Source organism: Symphalangus syndactylus, chromosome 24 (genome assembly GCF_028878055.3).
Source record: "Symphalangus syndactylus isolate Jambi chromosome 24, NHGRI_mSymSyn1-v2.1_pri, whole genome shotgun sequence".
Classification (NCBI taxonomy): Eukaryota; Metazoa; Chordata; class Mammalia; order Primates; family Hylobatidae; genus Symphalangus; species Symphalangus syndactylus.
The window spans coordinates 66613681-66638326 of NC_072446.2; the positions used below are offsets into that span (position 1 = coordinate 66613681).

Genomic DNA, 24646 nt, shown 5'->3' on the forward strand with positions numbered 1-24646 from the left:
AGGAAGTGATACTGCACTAGTTCCAGGCCTAGCTCTTAAACAATTTAGCAGCTTCTGCTTCCTGCCTCTTGGGACACTGGCTCTTAGATGTTCCATCTGGGGGACTTAGCCATCGTGCTGTGAGAAGCTCAAATCACAGAGAGAGGCCACAGCGGTACTATGGTCAGTGAGGCCCAGCTGAGCTCCCAGCGTTCAGCCAGCATCCACTAACAGCATGTGAGTGAGCCGTCCTGGATAACCCGCCCAAGGGAACCAGTCAGCCCCAGATGTCATCTGCCAACAAAAGCATGAGAAACCCAAGGGAGAACCACCAACCTGAGCCCAGATGACCCACAGAATTATGACAGAAAATGATAAGGTGTTGTTATAAGCCCCTACATTTGGGGATGGTTTATTGCATAGTAACAGATGACCATACTAACAAGTATCAACTGAGTAGTATCAGATATCTTTAGCCTCCTAGCCCCTCCCTGCCACATAAAACAAATGAAAGTACAGTCATTATGACTTTTCTCTGGGAGTAATGTCAAACCCAAGGACTGGACATGCAACTGAGTCACTTATAAAGTCTGTTCCACAGTCAGGAGTCTTTATTAAGGAGTCTTCAATAAGGTTAGTTAATTCTTCCAACTTTTGGATTTTTAGCTCTATGTCTAGCTTCCCTAAAAGAGAATGTCTGTCCTGTGATGGATCTGGGCAAAGTAAACTGAAAAGCTTCTGGTGTTCACCATTCTAGATGCTATTAAGAAAGAACATTCATAATTTATGGGAAGAGGTAAAAATATCAATGTTCATAGGAGCTTGGGAGACTCCCATGGATGATGCTGAGAGGTTCAAGACTTCAGTGGAGGAAGTCACTGCAGAGGTGGTAGAAAGAGTAAGAGAACTAGAATTTGAAAAGGAGCTTGAACATGGGGCTGAACTGCTGCAATTTCATGATAAAACTTAAACAGATGAGGAGTTGTTTCTTGCGAATGAGCAAAGAAGGTGGTTTCTTGAGATGGAATCTACTCCAGGTAAAGATACTGTGAGCATTCTTGAAATGACAACACAGGATTTAAAATATTACATAAACCTAGTTGAGAAGGCATCACAGCAGGGTTTGAGAGGATTGGCTTCGATTTTGAAAGAAGCTCTACTCTGGGTAAAGTGTCATGAAAGGGCACTGCATGCTACAGAGAAATCTTTTGTGAAAGGGAGGGTCAATTGATGCAGCAAACTTCATTGTTGTCTTATTTTAAAAAATTACCACAGCCACCCCAATCTTTGGCAACTACCACCCTGATCACTCAAGGCAAGACCCTCCACACAAAGATTTCAATTTAATGCAGGCTTAGATAATTGTTAGCATTTTTAAGCAATAGGTATTTTTAAATTAAGTTACATTTTTGGACATAATGCTATTATTGAACACTTAATAGCCTACAGTACCGTGTAAATATAATTTCTGTATGCACTGGGAAACAAAAATTCTTGTGAATCACTTTTCTTGCAATATTTACTTCATTGTAGGGGTCTAGAACCAAATCTGCAATATTTCCAAGGTATGCCTGTATATAAATCCAAGGCATTGTATAACCGACGCAAGTCCTTGTCATTTTGTTCATCAATTCTCATGACACATAACAAACAAATAATTCTCTAAAATCATCCCCAAACTCTCAAATGACCCTTTTACAACTGAACATTATGATTGTTGCTATGTGATCAAAGTAAAAGAGAAGGTAATAGCACATATTCAAATATTTTAAGCAAGACTGCCTTCTTAAAATTATCTAGCTACACAGAGATAATTCTGGTGAGCTGGTTATTTGAAGGAATTTGAAGTTGAAATTTTTTTTTTTTTTTTATTATACTTTAGGGTTTTAGGGTACATGTGCACAATGTGCAGGTTTGTTACATATGTATCCATGTGCCATGTTGATTTCCTGCACCCATCAACTCGTCATTTAGCATTAGGTGTATCTCCTAATGCTGTCCCTCCCCCCTCCCCCCACCCCACCACAGTCCCTAATACTGGCTTTTAGTTTCTAGTTCACTTTGTGCAGACACATCAGTCATTTGCCTGGCGGTCTCTTAAATTAGTTGCCTCTCTACTATCATCATTAACAAGACTGAAGTTCGTGTTTTTGTCTATAGAAAGGGATTGCAAAACGTTCCTTATATTGCTTCCTCTGCCTACTACAGCAAGTGCTTCAAGGATTCTCTGGCTATGAATTTCTGCTGAATAGCTGAATGACCAATAGGAAGGGAGATGACAAAGCCATTAAAATTTAGTAGCCAGAAAAAATGGGAAATATTTGGCAAAATACCAAGAATACCAAAATATTACTGTGAAGAATTAAAACAGCATTATTATATAAAAGGGTCTTTTGAAAGAAATTCCTGGTTTTCTTGCTCATTTATTTTTGAAACAAGGCCTCAGTCTACTGTCCAGGCTGGAGTGCAGTGGTACGATTACATACAGCTCACTGCAGCCTTGAACCTCCGGGCTCAAGGGATCCTACTGCCTCAGCCTCCCAACACAGGCCACCACATCTGGCTAATTTTTTATTTTTTGTAGACATGGGTGTCATCTCTCCGAAAATGTTGCCCAGGCTGGTCTTGAACCCCTGGGCTCAAACCATCCTCCCACCTTGGCCTCCCCAAGTGCTGGGATTATGGGCTTAAGCCACTGTGCTCAGCCTGGTTTTCTTATTTAAAAAGTATTTTCAGAGCATGTAACTTAAAATAAAAGCAAACAGCTCACCACTTTCGATCTCCTCTTCATTATCGTCCTCTAAGATGTTTGCTGGGGAGGCAGATTCTCCAGCTTCCATCATGCTTCTCAAAGCTTCCAGCTGTTCTGTTAGCAAAAACACGCAAAGAGATGGTGACAGATGCTAGGTAACATACAAACCCTAGGCCTTGAGATCAACGCTGAGGAGGACGTGAAAAGGGAGAGGAGACAGAATGTTCAGGCACCAAGGCGCTATGTTCCTAAGGTTCAGCAGTGATCTCTCTCTCGCCCTTTCCTGGTGGTCTCGACCTTGTAAGAAACCTGCAACAACCACCTTATATATACATGATGAAGAATTGCGGGGACATGGATGAAATGCCCAAAATTCTGGTCACCAGGTTTGAGAGGAGGTTCAGTCCTTGTGAAGGATTTAAGGCTAGATAACAAAAGCCCATAATCTGGAGAATCTGGCACAGACCAAGGTTTATGAACACTTATGGGGAACTGATAGAAAATAGGCAGGTTGGCAACAAAACTTCAGGAAAAAATATTTGCAACTGATTTAATGGGGATTATATCCTACTATGCAAAATAAGACTAATATTTTTCTATGTCAGAAAGATAAAGGTAAACAAAATAATGAAAATGGGAAAACACATAGGGACAAACCACAAATAGTAATATGCAAAAAACTAGTTATTGAAGACACACAAATAAAAAACCCCTAAGGTACCAATTTTTTTCTATGAGTTGGACACACATTTGGAAATGGCCAACAGCCAGCATTAAGAATATTGGTGGGAAACAGGCACTCTCACACATGACTGCTGAAGAGTCTAAGTTGGTAGAACTTTCCTAAAAGAAAGCATAACAAACTATATCACAATAGAAAAAATAGATATGTTTTGACTGAATGACTCTAATTGCACCAACTGATTTCAAGGAGAGGGTTGCACAAACATACAAAATAACATTCAAGCATGTTTATAGTAGTGAAAATCCATCAACTTGGGACTGGTTACATCATGCTATAATAAATGCATACAATTCTATGTCATATATATTAAATTCTATATAGTGTTTCATACATTAGGATTAAAGTTAGTATGTAGATTTATATCCTGCTGATGTAAGTATACTTCCTTGGTTAAATTTTAAAATTTTAAAATCAGTATCACTAATATGATCTCAGTTACATTAAAAATGTAGGTATATATCTAGACATGTACATTACGTATCTGTGTCTATAGTATATGAATATGTGTATAATATATGTTAGTGCTGTTACTTTCTTACGCTTTTCATTGTCTTGATTTTTCTATGGCATTATTGCTTTTGTAATAAAATAAACTGTCATTAACGTAATTTAAAATTTTCATTTAGAATACTTGGGGGGAAAATGCAGTGTAATCATGCCAATATTTGATACCATTAATTCACTGAAATAGGATATACTCTCAAATAAAATATTTTCAAGGAAATCATCCTGGGAGAATAAAAGGAAACATGTTTATATAAAATCATTTGTCTCTAGATCTCTGTATTCACATATACACAGTCACACACTCATATGTACCTAGTATCCCTCGATAGGTATAGAGCACAGGGGCAAACTGAAAAGGGAAACTTATGACGAATTTAGAGTGTATAAAATTATAAAATGCTGGTTCCTTATATCTTGATAAATTCTAAAATGCTTCTACTTTCCTCTCAATTTCCCTTGGGCCCTCTCCAAATTCTGGTATTTGAATATATAGATATGCTTTTCCTACTGCATGAATTAATTGATGTGGAAATTAAATTTAAATGGAAATGTGGCAATCTTGCTCTGAAAAGCACCTGTAACATCAGCCCTACACCCTTCCCCCAAAAATCAGTGGTTTTAAAATAAATTGAATTCTAAACAGCTGAAACGTCCACACATGTTATGTATGCTTCCATTATATATGTGTGTGTTTCACTTACTTTTTTCAACTTCAGGTTTCAGCCGCTTGTTTTTTATGAGTATTTTTCTTTTGAGGTCATTGGGGGATGGCAAAGTCCTGCCTGGTTCAAGCTACAGAGAAACAGAAAGAGCTGAATTAAGGAAGGGCTGTGCTTCTCCATTCTCCTTCCCAGCCCAGGAGGAGCCTGGGAGGCCTGGGAGTGATGCAACCCAACACCCACTAGATGGCAGGCGGCACAGCCTTCCGTTTTCACTCCCCAACCCAAATTAGCAAACCCATTCAGCTTTTTCTTAGACTAGTGCTGCAAACTTGATATCCACATAGTTTCCAGGGGTGTGCAGAGCTGCTCCAACCTCCCCAGTGGAGCAGGGGTCTGGCCTGGGATGTGTGGGGGAGGGGTTCCCGCTCCCCAGAGGGCCTTGCCCCTTTTAAGTATCCGGTAAAGTGCAAGGGACAATTGTGACAGCTGGGTTCAGAATTAGCTTTCCCAAGTGACAGGCCCCCCAGATCCCCCCAAGTGTCAGGCTGTATAGTAAGCCTGTCTGCTCAGTAGGCTGACCCAACCCTCAACACTTGAGATTGTGGTTTTGTGGTTTTGTAGGTTTGATGAGGGAATCAAGAAGGGAGTTGTTCCAATTCCTGGAATCTGAACTTGACTACAGCATCATTTGCTTAGATTTATATCTGCAAAGGAGGTGCCCCTGTATGCTATCACCTCTGATCTACAGAACCATCCCGTATCTAGTCTTCCATTCCCCATTCCTCCACCCATCTCTCTATGTGCCCACCCACCCACTCTTCCACCCATCCATTCATTTTCAAAACTTGCTTTTATACTACTTATTATATGTAAGGCACTGTGCACTCATATGACTGTCTTGCCTCAAATAAAACCCTTTGTTGAAATGCTGTTTCCTTCCAGCAGCGTGGTGTAACTGGCCCATTCCCCAATGATCTCTCTTGTTCCAGGACATCTCCAACACATAAAGCATCATAGGCCATCTTCTTTTCTAGTTATGTGTTCACATTTGTGTCCTGCTCCCACTCCCAAGGTTGAAAGCTCTCTAGCTCTGGGAGCAGGTCTTATTCCCATTTATACTACCCATGCTTCCCCAAACACCTGTCCTGTATTCAAACGAGAATAGGGTCCGGAGGCAGGGAGTATAAGGCCTATTCATGCTGACTTCCTAGAACTAAATCAAATGGAAACACTTCAGCTATGACAGGAAATATCCTCTCCATTTACACAGCATGTACACCAAGTAAACGACTTTATAACTTTACTTCACCCTATTCATTTACATAGAGCGGACACCAAGTAACCAGAGGAAACCTCTAGAGGGTATTTAAACCCCAGAAAATTCTGTAATGGGGCTCTTGAGCCCCTCTGCTCGGGCTGCTCCCACCCTGTGGAGTGTACTTTCATTTTCAATAAATCTCTGCTTTTGTTGCTTCATTCTTTCCTTGCTTTGTTTGTGCATTTTGTCCAATTCTTTGTTCAAGATGCCAAGAACCTGGACACCCTTCAGCTGGTGAGAGTATGTGCACATCACTTCGCTAAGAATACAGTGATCTTTCCACAAAAGCAATCACCTTAACCTAATCAGGAAAATAAATGGAGGGCCTAGGTAAAAACAAATAAAAGAAATCAGAGCTGTTTCTTAGTTTGGGTTCCCTTAAAATCAGCCTCAGAGAAAAGTATTATTGCACCAGGTCATCTACTTGGAAGGAAACTCCAACAGAGGTGTGGGAAAGTGAGAAAAAGAAGACAGGCAGCTCATCAAGGGTGTGTTATCACTGCAGCCAGCTGGAGCACGATCCTGCTGGGAAACCCCGGGAGGCAGAGAAGAGCAGGTGCTCAGGGTTATCCCACCTCGGGAGGGATGAAGCGTGGGATAGGGGTGATAATTCCCTGGCACTGCTGGTCTTTCATGTGTGGCAGAGCAGGCTCCAGTGACCAGAGCTCACTCTCAGGCAAAAAGCTGCAGATGTTGGCAGTGGAAAGTCAGGCCAGTGTTCAGGGAAACAGGAGGCACTGCAAGGATACGGGCAGGACACCTGCAGCAACTGCTTCTGCAAGTTCAAGAGAAGAAGGAAGGGGGACAAAGGATACAGATATCCTTGTCTCTCATGTTATTTTTCAGTTCCCATAGACACACTTCTGAAAAGAACCTCATTGTTAAACCACCTAAAGTGTTTACATGTAGCACAAAGCTCCTTCCTGCTGTCATTTGCTGTGATGTTCTTCTGCCACTACCTCATGCTACCAGATTTGAGCCCATCAAGTGCTGCTGTCAATAGCAGGTCTTTCTACTTTGATTTCATTAGCTGCCTTGGAGCTCATAACATCTTGTGATCGTGGATCTTAATCTCTTGGAGGTCATGGATCCTTATAAAAATCTGATTAACTCTCTAGAATGAGTATATACAAAAAAACTGCATGCAATTAGAATGAATTCATAGATCTCATAAAGCCTATCTATGGAGCACAGGTAAATGTTCTTTATGAAGAAATTGGCAGGTATAAAATGAAGTTCAAAAATGTATGTGCAACATTGCCCAGTGATTTATTTTGGAGTTAGGAACATGAACTTCAGGATGCCGTGACATCAATCCAGGGCACTTTCCACAGCACGAGCCTCCCATGGGTTCTGAATCCTGGGTGCACATACAGTTCACCTGGAGGGCTTTTAAAACACCATGCTCAGGCCTGCCCCTGCATCAATTAAATCATTCTCCCAGTGGGGCCCTGGCACAGGTGTTTTTAACAGTTTTGCAGGTGATTCTAACATGTAACTGAAGTTGAGAACAACTGACCTGAATCTGGACTCTTGGCCTGGGTGCTTTATGAAATTTTAAGACTGAGATCTGAAAACCGTAAGACCCAAAGATCCTCCAAATTAAATTGAACCAGATGTTTATTTTGTGTCCTTTACATCCCTCTGAAGCATGATGTAAGCTTTCTGTACCAAAGAATTTAAATAAATATGAAGATCTTTAGCATTAGTCCTCCAGTACTACTTGACCCTTCAGAAATTTTCAAAACAATCCATTCATGCTAGAAATATGGTTTGCTAAAAATACATACTGGATGTGATTCAAGTGCTTGTTTCAACAGGAGATCCCCAAATAGATCTTCGCAATATTTGGACATCTTGTACTGTTGATATTTGCTGGAGAGAAAAGAGTGGCATTTGTAAATTCAAACACCCATTAACCGTCCAAGAATAAGAAACACTCATTCCTAGGTAATTAAAGATTCTCACTTGGCAAAATGTGTTATTGTCCTCTTAATGCTAATGTGAGACGTATCAAAAACTTTAACTGGTATAATTTTAAAAGAAGGAGAAGGAGATTCTGTTCCAAAACTAAGAGCTGGAAAGAAGAATAAAAAATGTCTTTCAAGTTCATCAAATCTGATTTCAAATACACTGTCAAATCTTCCAACTCAATGGAACTTTAAGTAAGGTGTCCCAATCTCTGAACTTTTATTTGGAACAAGTATTTCTGAAACACATTAAAATGATTTAGTTTGGGGGGACAATGGTGGTTTTGTTTTTGCTGTTTTTTCCTTTTTTTGTTGTTTTTTGCTTTGCATAAGAGTAGGTGCCCTTGCCGAAGAATTATTTGAACTTAGTACTTCACAAAACAAACTATTCAGCTATTTAAAAAGATGTAGAGCAGGAGTGGGCATTAGGGGTTAGGAAACAATACCACATAGAGACTTGTGGCAGGATGGATCATTATACCTGCAGTGATTTTCAAAGGAGAGAATTACAGGATATTCTGATGTGACAAATGCAGTTTCCTTGATGGCTTGAATTACATCCTTTAAAGACAAAAAAAAGTTAATGAGAGAAAAGAGCAAAAAAATTAAGGCACCCAAAACTATTCAGAGACTATTAATTGATTCTTTCAGAAAGTCAGTTCCAGGAATTCAGACCTGGAGCCCTCATCTACCTTAATACCTCTACAGGTTGAGTTCCCTGTGGTTACAGCCAGGGTGCAGTTAATGGTTAATGACAATTTTTTAAGCTATCTTTTACTTCTCCAGAATTATGGTGCTATTAACTTACAAGAGATTTCACCTAAATGGCATGCCAGTTTATGGCTTGTTAATCTGCCAGGCCAGGAGTTCAGAGTCCACCTTTCTTCTTGAGGAGCAGGTGATCTCTGGCACAGAGGTTTTCATTCCAGACCACTGTATGACTCCTCCCCACCTCATGCAGAAAAGTGTGGGTAGTAACCTAAGGACTGTTGGAGGCTTTTACTGACTTTCCTCTGTGTTTGGAAATCAGTCTTGGGCTACACTTCATTAACTTGATGTAGACCTCTGTGTACTAACGTGACATTTGCAGTATCCCTTGTTTCCTGTTAGCCTGGTTACAAGGTCGGGAGAAGGGGTTCTCGTTGGTCAAACAACATGTAAGTGAAACATAGAAGTGTTCTTGACCCCCCATCTGTAACACAGAACTTAATTACAGAAAACAACATTTGAAGGAGCTAAACATAATCTTCCCTTTCACTATTCTCCATGAAATAGGAGAGGCTTTAAGAGATGGCTGGCCCTGTCTCTGCTTAGCTTTAGAAAGAAAGGCTTCAAACCAGCACTTCTACAACCAGAGCATCATATTTGGTAAAAATCCCCAAATTCTTACTGGTTTGTAGCTAATCTCAGGGCAAATCTCATCATTCAGTTAATCAGAAAAATATTTCATGATAGTTATCTAGGCAAATCCATTTGACATGATAAAGCCCAAGGTTAGATAATCTTGAAATATTTTATTGAGGCATTCCTTATGGCTGAGGTAGTCATTTAGTTATTCTTCCTGGCTGTGCAAATTCATGGCTTCCCACTTGAAAATACTCCTGGTACATATCAAGAAGTATTATCTTGAATTCATTGCTGGTCAAAACTCTCCAACATCTTGGCTAAGAGAAATACTATGTATAGCATCTAGACATCTGTGTGTGTGTGTATGTATGTTTTTTTTTGAGACAGAGTCTCACTCTGTTGCTGAGGCTGGAGAGCAATGGCATGATTTGGTCTCACAGCAGACTCTGCCTCCCATGTTCAAGCAATTCTCCTGACTCTGCCTCAGCTGGGTTTACAGATGCATGCCACCACACTGGCTAATTTTTGTATTTTTAGTAAAGACAGGGTTTCACCATGTTGGCCAGGCTGATCCTGAACTCCTGACGTCAAGTGATCCACCTGCCTCCACCCCCCAAAGTGTTGGGATTACAGGCGTGAGCCACCATGCCCAGCAGCACCTATGTTTTTGAAAATACCCATGGTGATGTTTCACATGTAGGTGGAGTTGAGAACCGCTGCTCCTGGTGTTGTAATATCTATCCTGAGTTACACCAAACCGACAGACAGCTGTACCTGACATTTACCAACCACAGAATTTCATTCTTTTGATTTGTCTAACCTCATTATCTTATTATTTATTTATTATTTATCGAGATGGAGTTTCACTCTTGTTGCCCAGGCTAGAATGCAACAGCGTAATCTCAGCTCACTGCAACCTCCACCTCTCGGGTTCAAGAGATTCTCCTGCCTCAGCCTCCTGAGTAGCGGGGGTTACAGGCATGTGCCACCACACCCGGCTAATTTTGCATTTTTGGTACAGACAGGGTTTCTCCATGTTGGTCAGGCTGGTCTCCAACTCCTGATCTCAGGTGATCTGCCCGCCTCGGCTTCCCAAAGTGCTGGGATTACAGGCGTGCGCCACCATGCCTGGCCTCTCTTATTCTTGTAGGCCCTATTTACAATCTATTTTATTCCTGTATTCTATTTATCTTTTTATGCCACCTTGAAGTCCTTTAGGAATAATGCAAAGTAAATAAGCAAATAAGTAGATAACAGAAGGAGACACTGTTTCTAAGGTAACTAAAACTAGGTAAACTCTGCCAGGGAAATCTTGTTACGTAACACAGTCACCATTTGAAGGCAAGAACAGTACCACGAAGGGGACATTCAGTGGAAAAGATCTTTGTCTTGACTTTTTCCTCAAGACTGAAAGAAGAGAATATGAAGGTATGATGCTTGAGAAAATGAATCATTTGTTTTCTCTTCTCCATCTCCCTATTTCCTGCATTTTCACAGAGTTTGGAAAAGTCTGTGTAATTATTTTAAAAGTTACCTTAAAAAGGATATCTGTACACATTGCTTTTCCATGAGTTATTATTGGTTCTTGGTCTTCACCTTTTCCATCCCAGCAGTCAAGTTCAACACATCTAGGGACATAGTGAAGTTACAATATTGAAACTTTACAATAAAATAGTGTGCATACAAATTAAAAGAAAGACATCAAAATAAGTTGTTTTCTTCCAGAACAGAAAATTGAATAAATTAAGTAACCTGATTATTTCACGGCATATACAGGTTAAAACCACATTATATTCCTCATCTGGTTGGTATTATCAGAAAGGGATTGTCTGAGTGAGATTAAGAGACTTAAGAAATATAACAAGCATCATGGTTCTGGATGAAATCCTACTTGTGACAAAACTGCAATAAAGGACAATTTGGGGGCCCGGCATGGTGTGGCCTAGGCAGGCGGATCACTTGAGGTCAGGAGTTGGAGACCAGCCCGGCCAACATGGTGAAACCCCATCTCTACTAAAAATACAAAAATTAGCCAGGTGTGATGGCTACTTGGGAGGCTGTAATCCCAGCTACCTGGGAGGCTGAGGCATGAGAATTGCTTGAACCCAGGAGGGGAGGTTCCAGTGAGCTGACATCATGCCACTGCACTCCAGCCTGGGCAACAAAGTAAGACTCTGTCTCAATTTAAAAAAAAAAAAAAAAAGACAATTTGGTTGGGGACAACTGGGGAAATATGAATGTGGGCTGGGTTTTAGATGACATTAAAATTACTTTGAATTTTGATAGGCTGGATAATGTTACTTTGGCCATTTCAGAAAATGTTTAGTGATTCATACTCAAGTATTCAGAGGAGGCATGCAAATGGAAGACAGTTAATTTCTTTTAACGTATTTCCATATCCCAAAAAATAGTGAATTAACAAAATTAAATTATTGTTTAATTGATAACCAAGAAAAAAACATAATGTAACTACATTTATTTTTCACTTTCATCATTTTTGCCATATTTTAAATCTCAAATATTTGCCAGTTTCTATAAAACAAAAACCATTTTCAATAATTTCTACTCTCAGAGAACTAAATTTTTGAACTTTTACATCAAATAAAGCTAATTTACAAGTGCCTATAATCAATGGCCAGTTAGCTCAATTGGCTAGAGCATGGTGCTAATAACAAGTACCTATAATCAACAAAAAACACAGCATGTCTTCTTACAATATGCATGTTTTCTTTTTTGTGGTTTTGGGGGCATATTTTAAATTTACAGTAAAGAAAAGTCTTTTTACAGTAAAGTCTTTCGGATGACTGTAGATTTTTCTGGAAGAGATATTGTCCTTCTTTTCTCAAGGTTAAATGACCATGATAATCCATTAAAGGGAAGAAACAAATGTCCTTTTCATCCTGATCACTATTTCCTATTTTTCAGAGAAAAGTAAATTAAACTGAAGGGCATCACGCACAAAAAACAAATTGCCATCTTGAGTTCCTCACCTGCAACCAGCCAGGAGAACCTGTCTGTACATTTCTACCGAAGACTTCCCGCCAAACTGTCTGCCAGTGAGATAAGTGTTATGGGAAGAACTGATGAAGTAGTGAGCCAGAGGATGGTCCATTTCTTGGTAAAGTTCTAAACGATCTAGGAAGACTGGGGCATTTTCATCTGACATCAGATATCTGCAAAACCCATCACTTGATATAAGGCCTAGGGGAAAAAGAACATCTTAGTAGCACTTGTAGCTCTGAAGATGCACATCTCACGTTTTATTCATGGAAGCTGAGGCAGCTTAAATTATAAGAGTAAAAACATCTTCATAGTCTCTTTCCCAAGAACTTTCATCTGTCAGAACTTGAATGAAATAAGAGAGTTGCACATTATAAGTAACATAATGAATTCCACAAACAGGTGGCATTTTGCTTTTACATCCATGATGGCAGATGTACATGGTCCCCCAAGTTCAGAAACACAGCACTGGGAGTTATGGTGACCAGGGGTCCAGGGGGCCCACACCAAGTTCTGCTCTTGCTACTCACTCCTTTGGCTCTTAGATCTCAGCTTCTTCTTCTGTCAATTGGGGAAAAAGACTGGCCCTATCTGACTTCCAAGATCTTCATAATGGGAAATGAGAATAGATATGAGAGGTGCTCTTTAAAAATGGAAAATGTATTAATTATAAGACATTGTTCTCACAGAATTGGAAAAGGGATTTTTCTTGGAGATGATGGCGCTTCTGAATTTAAACAATTCAGTTTTCAATTTTATCCAAAAGTCAGGTTATGGGACTGGTGAGAAGAGTATATAGTGGTCATTGAAATGTGGCCCCAAAAGCCACCCTTCACTTCAATCACACCTTTCTGACATGGGGTAGAGCCCACGTGGTAACTACAGGAGCAACAATCAGTATTTATGCAACTTATAAATGGTTGATGCATCGACAGCCTCAACTTTTTGTTTTATTTAAGAACTTGCAAGTTATGAACTGATTTCAAGCTTACAGAAGTGCTCAGATGATAGCATAATGAATAGCCATGGGCCTACACCCGTGTGGTCAGATCTCAACATTTTGCCTTATTTGATTTACATTTTTGATTATTTGACTTACATTTAAAAGAATACATAATTCCTGACGCCACTGCAGCATCCTGTATACCCCACCTCAATTCCATTCCATACCAAATGGATAACTAGTATCCTAGTTTTGGTGTTTACCCCCAAGATGGTTCTGCAACCTTACTACATATGCATTTATCCAAACAACAGGTAGTTTGGGCTGTTTTCAATTTTACGTAAAAACTATCCCACTGTGTGCATTTGCAACTTGCTATTTTTATCTTAATATACCAGCTATAAGATCTTGTTCATTTATTTTTCACTGAAGGTACAGAAATCCATATATGAATATATCATAATTTATTATCCATTATTTGGTTGGTGGATAGTTAGGTCATTTCTAATTATAAGTGAAAGTAGAAATTTGTATACCTCTCTCCTTGGGCACCTTCATTCATTCTGAAGAGCAAGTACTTTTAGAGGCACCAGGATAGAGGCAGTGATGGAAGAAACAGGTAAGCCCTGCCTTCATGAAACTCTCATATTATGAGCGACAGAAACAAATAAGTAAACAAATAAATATAATGTCAAAGAAGTACTAGGAGGACAGAGAAAGCAGGAAGGAAGGTGATAAAGCATGGCAGGATGCTGTGTTAAATATGGGCCAGTGAAAGCCCTTCTGAGGTCACGTACATGTGTGAGGAGCAAGCCACACGCACACGCAGGAAACACCAGTCCAGGCAGAAGGATCAGCAAGTGCAAAGACCTTGATGCAGGTGCGTACATGCCAACATCATTCAATGACAGTAAGACAGAGCAAGTGACCAAAGAAAAATGTAGCTTGAAGTGAGATTGGAGATGGAGCCAAAGGCTACATCACTTGGGCTTTAGTCGTCACTAAGTGTTTTAGATTTTATTCTAAATGTGTTGGGAAGCCTTTGGAGGGATTCAAAGGGTGGAATAACATGATTAGATTTGGTTTTAAAGGTTTACTCTGGCTGCTGTGTGAAGCATAAATTGTAGGGCACTGAGTAGGAAGGAGAAGGCATTGCCTGGAGAGGGTTGATGAAGGCTTGGATAGTCGGTAATGTTGCAGATGGTGAGAAGTGATTTATTTAGGATTTCTTTTGAGGCTGGATCTTACAGGTTTTGCAAATGAACCAGACATGATGTGAAAGAATGAAAAAAGTCCAACATGAGCCCAGTGGTTTTGACTGGGTAAATAATGGTACTATTTTATAGGCTTTGAAAGGAACATATCTAGGGGTAGGAAGGATCGAAATATGTTGTATATATACATTGGAAATGCCCATTCAACATCCAAATGGAGAGTTCTACTACAGGTCTGTAGTGTAAGCTGGAGGTTATGACTAGAGAGTTTAATAGAAGCAATGTAAAGCCATTGGCTTGGATGAGCTCAGGTACGGAGTGAGTACAGATGGAGCAGAGATCTGAGAAGTGTGCCGCTCTGGTATCCAGAGTTTGGGAAATGGATGAGAGATTCTCTAGGGTACATACCTAGAAGTGAAAATGCTGGGCTGTATAAGAGGCATATTTTTCACTTTATAAAATATTGCCAAAATATTCCTCAAGACGGTTGTACCAATGTAGGGTCTTACCAGAAGTTTATAAGAATGGCTTTGTACTGCATTCTCACCCACACTTGAAAATGACAGACGTTAAAATTTCCATCACTTGTGAAATGGTCAAGCTACTCTTTTTAGATGTGTCAATGGTCACTTCACAGACCTTTAAAACTTAGAAGGAATTTGGAAATAAACAAGGACACACCTCAATCATGACATTTATCACACTGCCAATAATTGTTGAATCACTTGTCTTTCTCCTTGAACAGATCGCAACTGCCTTCAAGGCTGGGGACATTTCTTATTGTTTTGAATTCCTAGCATCTGGCACAGTGCTTGGCACCCAGTAAGCCCTCTACAAACTTCAAAGAATGAAGGTAGGGAAGGGAAATACTAGCCAAATTACTGCATGAGCCCCACCACCTTACAAGCAGGGAAACTGAGGCCCAAGAGGCTAGTTCCTAGCTCAAGGTCACAGGGAAGTGACAAGAATCATATCACCCCCTGCCACTGCAAAGTGTTAGATTTTCTACCAAGCTGTACCTCCCTTTGCTGTAATCATAAGCAATGTGAAATAAATTATGATATTCAGAATATTGACAGAGAAGGAAGGAATGAAGCATTCTTGCTTAAAATAGGTACCTTCAGCCATAGCAGAAAGTGTAAATTGTACAACTACAACTAAAGGGAAAACTATTGGGCTTGGAAAAATATCAGGGGTGAAATCATGGAGTGTAGAGGGCCAGGCATACCTATAAAGAGGGTCCGGATAACATATAGACCATTCATCCACACTCACTGGCATTAGATACAAAGGAAAAAATAGATTCTAAAAAGGAGGAAACTGAGACCTTGAGATTCACAGACATACGGGACATACGGAACTTGAATTTTCATCTCTTTACAGTCTCCACTGAGACATAAAGCCAAAGGCTCTAGCTCAGGTACCCCCAGCTCTCCCTCCCATGTTCCGCAGGCATTTCTCACTGCTGTGGGACTGATTTTAAAATTTCTCCCCATGCTTTTCCTTTGACAAATATTTGAGTGAACAACCCTTTGTTTCCAAAGCTTCTTTGAAAGGGACAAAGGTCCAGAAACACCAGCAATTAGCTAAGGCGATTCCTGACTATTTAATTTCATATCAACTGTATTTATCTTTCATACTAGAGGTCAAATAAGAGTGAGAGTGCACATCAAATCACGTATTAAATTTATTTGGCTTGGCAAAACAAAAGGGAGAAAAAGAAAAGGTTTAAGTTTTTATATGACAGAAATTCTTTCAAAGATTGCAAGTAGAGAATGTATTGGTTGTTTTAATATTTCAAGCAATATGCAATACTAAAATCTAATATAAGAAAGTACATGGGGAAACATCACTATAATGTATTTAATAATACAATAAATGTAACAGTATATTTCAGTCAGGATGGACTAATTCTGATGAAAGGTAAAATTTATACAAACTTAAGAGCAGGAAAAAAAAATCAGTCATCAATCCATGGCTCAGGGAGTTGCAAACCATTTACAGATACCTTTAAACAAACCAAGGCTTTAAAAGTTGCATCTTTTCTTGGTTTTTTTTTTAAGTCCTTTTTTCATGTTTATTACCTTTTTTCTTCAAATCTTCATCAGGTTCATACATCTCAATGATCTGCATTGCCCTTTTGGCATCATAAAATGGAAATAAAATTTCATTCAATCGAGGATCTCGTTGATGCTATGATAAGAAAATAACTCCATTTAGGTTGATATTTCTTGGCCTTGAGGCATCAGACATTACTAAGTTCATAATTTATAAAACAAAATATATCTAGACTATCATGTTTATAATTACAAAGATAGGACTTCACTGCCTTCCTGCCTTTCTCCTTAAAGTATACTTCAAAAAGTCCACATTTGGGAGTACTTTTGGGTACTCCTAATACATTTTTTCCCCTTCAAAAGTTGAAGGATACATAATAAAGTGTGCATGTCAATCGTACTGTCTTCCAGTTCCCACACAACAGGGAAGACATTTGGCATAAATGTCTATAAAATGTGAGGTCAAAATATTTTTAAAAAGCGAACACCAACCCCCAAAATAGTTCAAATAAATAGATAATATACTAATTTAAGTGCCCCCCTCAAAAACCCCAAAAGCAATAACAACAAAAATCCTAATGTTACACAAGCAAACATCATCTCATTTTCATGACACCTTTCTACATCAATCCATGATTTCTTGGGCACTCAACAAATTTCATTTTCTTGAGTAACTATTTTTTTCAAAATGAACCAATTGTAATGGTGAAAATTGATCAGCATAAGCATATTTACAAGCTATAAACAATATCGAATTCTCTGGGTAGAGAGTCCATGAATGATTATGGGACTTAAGAGGTTGGTGACATTATTGTTTTCAAATTGACACCTAAGGAGCTCCTGCTACGACATGAGGCAGCAGGAGCAATGCTGTCCCTGCAATGATGTCATCCTAACTTCATGGTAATGATGAAAAACCCAGTTTACTAACTGACTCAACTCCAGTCATGTGTGTTTGTGTGTGTGTGTGTGTGTGTGTGTGTAGGCAGTGGGTCCACTAAACTTCCTTTCTGTTCACTGAGGATTAGAGGACAGCATTGTGTCCCTGGTCAGCCCTTACATAAATAATGAATAAGTGAATAAATAAAGCAAACTTCAATGGAAGTTTGCAATAATGACAGATAAGCAGGTGTGAGCAAAACCTGGTCAATAAATAGGACCTTGATGACAACTCTTTACCCAAATATATGCACGGACTGAAAAACATTGTTGGAAAGGTATTTAAAAAGCAACTGTTAAAAGTTCATATGGATTTCCCTTCCCTATTTGTTTTGGAATGGGCATTGGAAAAGTGAGCTATACACAGAATGAATGCTTTTGGCCAACAGAGCACTTGGATGTCATTTCCTCATGCATATGGGGCCCAGCCTTTTCTGGGTCCCCTTCTCCCCCACCGAGTTAAGAGCATTAACTCATAAGGAATCAATATCAAATTTCATCAATTTATCCCAATGAAGCATGCTTCTGTTGTAATCTAAGAAATTATGGCTCACAACAGCTCACATTCATGCATATGCTACAACAGAAACTGTTATATTAACAGCAGGCCTTGAGGCCACCAAGAACAAAAGTTATGGGATATGCAGGAAAGAGGATTGTGTGGTGGACCATGGAATGCCAGGCAAGTGAAGGTATGCTACACTTTGTTTAGGAAATTGACGCCATCATGCAATGGAGCCCATTACTCAAGGAAACAAGGAGCTCCATTCTTCTGGTGAGAATGCATTGTTTTAAAAACAAACAAACAGACAACAACAAAAAACCCATCTTTCTAGGCACATCCCTTCTCACATCTCCATAAATAATACCATGGAAGAAGATGGATACAGGATGAAAAAGGTCCTTTTTAGACCCCAGCACTGTTATATTCATAGTTGGCCACTTTATTTCTCTTCCTTATTAAAATTAAGTTTTTTAAATTTAAAAATATGTTTGTTGGTAAATATTCTGAACTCATGGAGATGATGGGGCAAATCCATATGAATTAAAAAATGAGAGAAAAAAGGGATTCAGCTACAGGAGAGAGAAGAGATAAAATTAGGAAAGGAGAGAGAACTCAGACATTTTTGTGCATTTTTAAATATACATACATGTGTGTATTCTGACAAGGTACTACCTGAAGTGTGATCTGTGGATGGCAGCATCAGCCTCACCAACACCTGGCAACTTGCTAGAAATGCAGCTTCTCAGGTCCCTCCCTAGATCTACTGAATCTGCTGATCTCTGGGGTGGAACCTATTAATCTGTGTTTTTCATAAGACTTCTGAGTAATTCTGATGTACTCAAGTGTAAGAATCACTTTACCTAACATATAAAGGTATGCATTTTAACATATTTGCACATCAGTAAAAAGAAAAGTACTTAAGTCTCACAAGGATAGAAGAATGTTCAGTGTTTCAGATGTCCTCCCAATTAAACACTATTAAAATTTAGTCAGAGGGTATGACATCCATTAGACCATCCTGCCTATGGGAAACCAAAGCCAGGAAAACCAAGCCCTAAAATGAATGTATCATAATCCCCTATTCTGAAAATTACATTCGCAGCAAATAAGCATGAAGCACAGAGAACGTGAAATTGCATTTGTTTTTGCTTCTGCTCCACTAGATAACAATCTTCAGCTCTCCCTAAAATCTTCATGCTTCAAAAAGGCAACACAAATCAATCTGGGTAATCCAAAGGCAAGGAAACAAATATAAGATTTGCATTAGAGTCAGAAAACTATCATTTTCATATGAAAAAACAAGAGGAGAAGGATCATTTCCAGCTGATCTCACAGTAGTTAAGGCTGCGGTAGAGTTCCACAGAGACACAAGCCCAGTGAAGTGAATGTTTCACATCTCTGAGGAACCGTCAGTTTTCAGTCAGGATTTGGGGAAACAAGGTACTCAGGTTATTCACCCCATGGTATCCAGTGCTTTGTAAAATGAGATTCTAAATGACTTCCAAAAATGGGTCACAGAACTGTGTCCAAGTACGTAAGGAGGAGATGAACAGAACTCCAATATTACGTCCTTACTGGTGCTGAGAAGAGGCATCGTCTGGCTTCAATCCAAGTAGCACTGGGAGAGATGAATGTTGACATAAATAATATTTTAAAAATATTGAAGGAATAATTGGCAAGGATAAGCTTACTCATAAGACTAAATGCCCTCCTTCTCTCTCTTTGCCTGTGCATTTAAAGCATAAAGATCCTGTAAAAGGAAAGAGATCATGGGTCCTTTTAAAATTTTCTTTCATCTGCAAAAAGAAAAAAGTCAGGTTGAGCCCTGATGTGATCCTATGATATGTGTGAGGAAGGGGGAAGATTACCAGCAACACGAAAGTAAAGCTACTTCTTGATTCCTGTGGCCACCTAAGGCCTTTGCCCTCTCTTCCTTATTTTGATCTCTCTCTCCTGCCCTCCACCCATCTCCCGATTCTGTAGGACCCTAGTTATCATCTTTTTAAGAAGTCAAACAAAGAATGAAGGTAAAACTAAAAATCAATTTTGCTTCTCATTAGGAATAGGGAAAGGGAGGTAAAACTAACCAAAGCCAAGAGATTTTAACTAGTCTTGCCACATACAAGCAGTTGAGCTAGTAGTAGTGTCTCACCACGTGGCAGCTCACATTAAGTGCCTCTGCTATCCCTCTCGGACTCTAGTTTACTATTTTCATATTACAGGCAAAGAAGATTTCCCTCAGTCCATTGGATGAGACTAAGAGACATAGATGTGGCAAAATTTTAGCTCTGAGTGGTGGATCCCTATGGCTAAATTCTTAATGGAGAATAACAGAAGGTATATGTCGCTCTCATATTCTTCCCACTCACACTAAACATTCCAAGGAGGAATCCAGTAATCCACTAGGATGGTGCTTTATGAACTTGAACGTGCAGATAAATCACCTGGAGATCTTGTTAAATTCAGACTCTGACTCAGCAGGTCTGGGTGGGACCTGAGACTCAGCATTTCTAATAAGCTCCCAAGGGGTGCTGATGCTGCTGGTCCATGGATCACACTTTGGGGGCAACAAACAAGGAAATACTGAGAAGCCAATGAGAAGTCAGGTCTAAAGCTGCTACTGAAAAGCTAGTCAGTGTTGATTGCATGGATAGGGAGGTGGTCACCCTACAGGGTGACCAAAGCAGTAAATGGACTATATATATAGTCTCTCCTCTCCTTGCAGACCCCTGAAGATACACATTAGTATATGAATAAAAACTTTCATAGAAAGAGTGAAAGGATTTACCAGCTGGAACGTGGTAGGAACCAGCATGTCTTTTGCTAATATAAATGGGATTTGTGTTTTCCTACTATCTATTCTACATGGTTAATGGCAGTGTATGTGTGTCTTCAGGTTTTTGCTTTGCTCATTGTTTCTCTGGTTACCTTGCTGAACTCTCTAATTACTTCAAACAGTTTTTCCGTCGAATTGTTTATATCAAGGTAGACAATCAACATCTGCAAATGAGACTAGGACCTTGTCCTTTCCAGTGTTCATGGGACTTGTTTATTTTTTTGTCTCATTATATGAATCAGTGGAGTGGAAAAACTTGAAATGTTTTCAAGTAAAATAAACATTGTATTGTACTCAAAGGATGATTTAAAAGTAGAGGCATCTGTCTGATATGTGGGGTAGTACTTGCTCTTTCTTGCATCAGTGCATTTATACTTTAGTTAACATAGTTTCTAAAGTGCAAGCTTTATAAATTTGAAGCCATTGAACCTTCACAAGGAACCTTCACAGGGGCTTCCAATGCAGTGTTGAATACTGGCTTGTTGAGACTACGTGGCTAAGGCATTTTGAAAATGTTTAGGTTTAAACTTTTGGAGTCATAGATCCTTACATTCCAATGCCCATTCTTTCTTGAGTGAGCTCTCTCTGTCTCCTTTTGTTATGAGTATTGAAGTTGTTCTGCCCAAGGGGTGTTTTTGATTTTAGAGAGATAAGAGGGGCCAGGGTAGGACTCAAAAGAAGGGGTGCAAGGAACAGGCAGAATGTTCTCTATGCTTGACAAGCCTTCTTGAAGCAGACATTCATGTTTTTGTCTAGGTCTTCCAGTTGAGTTCACTAGGATAGAAAAGGAAGAAATTCAGGGCAGACACTTGGGTTAAAAATAAAGGCTATAGACTTTCCTGAGTAGTCTTACAGTCTCTATGACCTAAAGAAATCTAGAATCACACTGATTCCATCAGTCACACCCCCAAATTTAAGGTACTTCCTTAATGTTAAGAAGATATCAAATGGAAGGAAACACTATTAAAAAAAAGAATACTATTGTCTACTGTAATTGTGAGGGATAAAAAGTTGACAAATAATAAATAAAGAAAGAAGCTGAATGGCAGAACAAGAAAGTATGGATGATGATATTTTTAAAAAAATAAATGTTATGTCTAAGAATTACAGGAGTGACTCTTGGGAACACCAACAAAAACAACCCATAAAAGGAAATACATCAGATAAGAGCCTATGAATACTGCACCTATCCTCAAGACCTCAGAGTTGCTTCATCCTTTGAACAGTGAAATGCAGTATTAAGGTCTCTGTAATGTTTAAGAGAGGGCTTCATCCCAAAGAGCACAAGAGGCCTTGTCTTGGGAAGTGGCAAACTGAAGATGTGGTAGATTTTCTCCTTTACACTAAACTGTCTTCTCTCTTCACCTCACCAGACCTAAGATGATCAATGAACCAAAGTGCATGAAGAAGCCAAGGGACATAAAACAAAACAAAACAAGAAATCAAAAAACAAAATGCAGAGGAGTGGGAAGGGGTTAAAGAAACAAAACAGAGCAATTTAACTTCTGAGCAGCTGTGGCATAAGAATATGGATAGTATCTGGGTAAAGATTATGAACATTGTATTTATATGACTAAAAACCAGTGGAGTGGAAAAACTTGAAATGTTTTCAAGTAAAATAAACATTGTATTGTACACGGAGGATTATTTTAGAGGCATCTGTCTGATATGTGGGGTAGGATTTTCTCTTTCTTGCATCAGTGCATTTACATGTTAGTTAACATAATTTCTAAAGTGCGACCTTTATAAATTTGAAGCCACTGAACCTTCACAAGGAAAGAAAAGAAGATGTAATTTGTCTCTAAGAAGTGGCAAATTAAGGTCTGCCTTTTTATCTTTTCTTAAGATAATACCTTTTATTTGGCATGATACCGTCTTTTCTAGCATTTTCTCTTTATATGGTATAATGATTAACTTAAATTATCTTGAAACAAAAGCATATTGTCCATCCTTCACTTAAACTCTTATTAACGTGTTAGAAAAAAAAGCGGATTTTCCATTTTGGATTAACAGAGTCTTGATGGGTTTCACTGAAGGGAAAACTTTTTTTGTATGTGTGAAGAAAAAAGTAGTTCATTTTAGTTGTAATAAAAGTTGCAAACTTTTTTGTTCTAAAATATTTTTCTCTTGTGCTTAAGCAATTCTATCAACCAGTTTCGGTTGTTAAGTTAATCACATTCTAAAATTAGCTCTGAGCTTGTTATAAAAAGAAAAAGTACAAATTTAACCTGCAATCCTATTAGCCTAAAACTCAGTACATTTTCACCCAGGAACTCCAGTGTTTTGCTTGTTGTCAAAATATTCTATTTGAGCCAACATATTTTTCTTACATGCAATCCATTAAAAGACAAAAATAAAGCTTTCCAGTCCATGCAAAGGTATGAGATAAAGTTAGCAATGGAGAATCCAACTACAGTGTAGTAAACTCAATCCATTCTCTTTCTATTTAATGAGATCAATAGAAAAAAAAGTACCTTAAATATCATTTTGCAAAAACATAGACACATTTACTTAAATGAATATATTATACAATTCACACATACACACAGAACCAGAGCTACATATAACAGCCAGAAACCAACAAAAAGTGGTGTGCAAAGCCAACGTGAAGAAAGCACATGAACACACAGGGCGGCAGCTGATTTTTGCACCTGGTAAAGCCATAATGGAAAGATCAGCAGGTCAGAAGCAAAGCGAATAAGGGCATATGATGCAGGCATGCAATGAGGACACCAGAGAAGGCAAGCCACTGCACACAGACTTTATGGAGTTAATGTATGAAAAAGCTTACTTCATTTAGAAAGCTCACTAATTGGTCTACCGTTAAATAATCAGTTTTGTCTCCATTGCTGAAAAGAAATTTATTAGAAAAAGTAAGTTTTTGTATATGATGCTACAGTAGGTACGATTTACATGTTGACATTTGTTGATGATAATTCTAAACTTATTTTCTAACCCTGAAGTAGTGGTGAATTCTTAAAATGGCCAGAGACTGTTCGTAAGGGGAGAAAAATAACAACAACAACAAAAGAAAGAAAACACTCCCACTAGTTCACAGAAAAAGTCTGCAATTTTTTTTTACCATTTTCAAAAGATGTTATTTCAAAAACAACATGTAAGTCATCCATTTGAAATAATTGGAATGAATAAACTTTTCAAAAACATATTAACATTCCCAATTGAATCTAGTTAGTTCACATAATGGGTTAATACCTAAAGGAGCAGGTTAAAATTGTAGGTAGTTAGTAAAGCCAATGCGAAAAAAAAAGTTCCAGGTGCTGCAATTAACATATGTAAAAGTTTCTCAAAAACTCCGAGCGAACTTTTACACCGATAAACTATGGGGTTAAAAATGTAACCCTGACTAGACATTCCTAGATGCTACCAACATACTCTATTAAAATAGGACAAAAATGTTTTAAAAAATCGAAAAGGACAGTGATAATATTTATATGACACTTCCTCATAAGTGGAACTTACATTTTTTTGAAAAGATCTTCTATATCTGTCCGAGGACAAATCTTTTGTGTCAGTTCATAGAACTTTTCATAAGAAAATGCCGCGGGCTCAATTTCATCATTCTGTAAGGAATAAAATCATGTTATGAATCACAGAACCTTTTTTCCCTTGGAGGGTGAGAATCTACAGGGTCATGAAGCACAGTGAAGACCACTTGGACTCAGGGTCTTCATCTCTGATTCCTGCTGACACTGCTGACAGAAGCCAGGAGGCCAACTTCCAGGCACTGCCAGGCCATCTCAATAAAAAACAGTGCGTGTACATCAGTGTTTCTAGTTATCACGCTGCCAGATTCTGTGTGTGCGAACACCTGGCTACAGCTGCCCTTGCTCTGGAAAATACCCCAAAGAACG

General features: G+C 38.8%; 1 protein-coding gene across 17 annotated transcripts in view; it reads right to left on the reverse strand.

Moving 5' to 3' along the window:
• PLCB4 (phospholipase C beta 4) overlaps nt 1–24646 on the reverse strand; it is a 413770-nt gene that overhangs the window by 82264 nt on the left and 306860 nt on the right. For all 17 annotated transcript variants that reach the window (XM_055266705.2, XM_055266699.2, XM_055266709.2 and 14 more), the window contains 9 exons: nt 24255–24355; nt 23566–23623; nt 16522–16630; nt 12271–12481; nt 10815–10908; nt 8415–8494; nt 7754–7838; nt 4685–4775; nt 2750–2845 (listed from right to left, as the gene is read on the reverse strand). In XM_055266705.2, coding sequence (XP_055122680.1) covers nt 2750–2845; nt 4685–4775; nt 7754–7838; nt 8415–8494; nt 10815–10908; nt 12271–12481; nt 16522–16630; nt 23566–23623; nt 24255–24355 — 925 coding nt within the window. The remainder of the gene's footprint in view (nt 1–2749; nt 2846–4684; nt 4776–7753; nt 7839–8414; nt 8495–10814; nt 10909–12270; nt 12482–16521; nt 16631–23565; nt 23624–24254; nt 24356–24646) is intronic.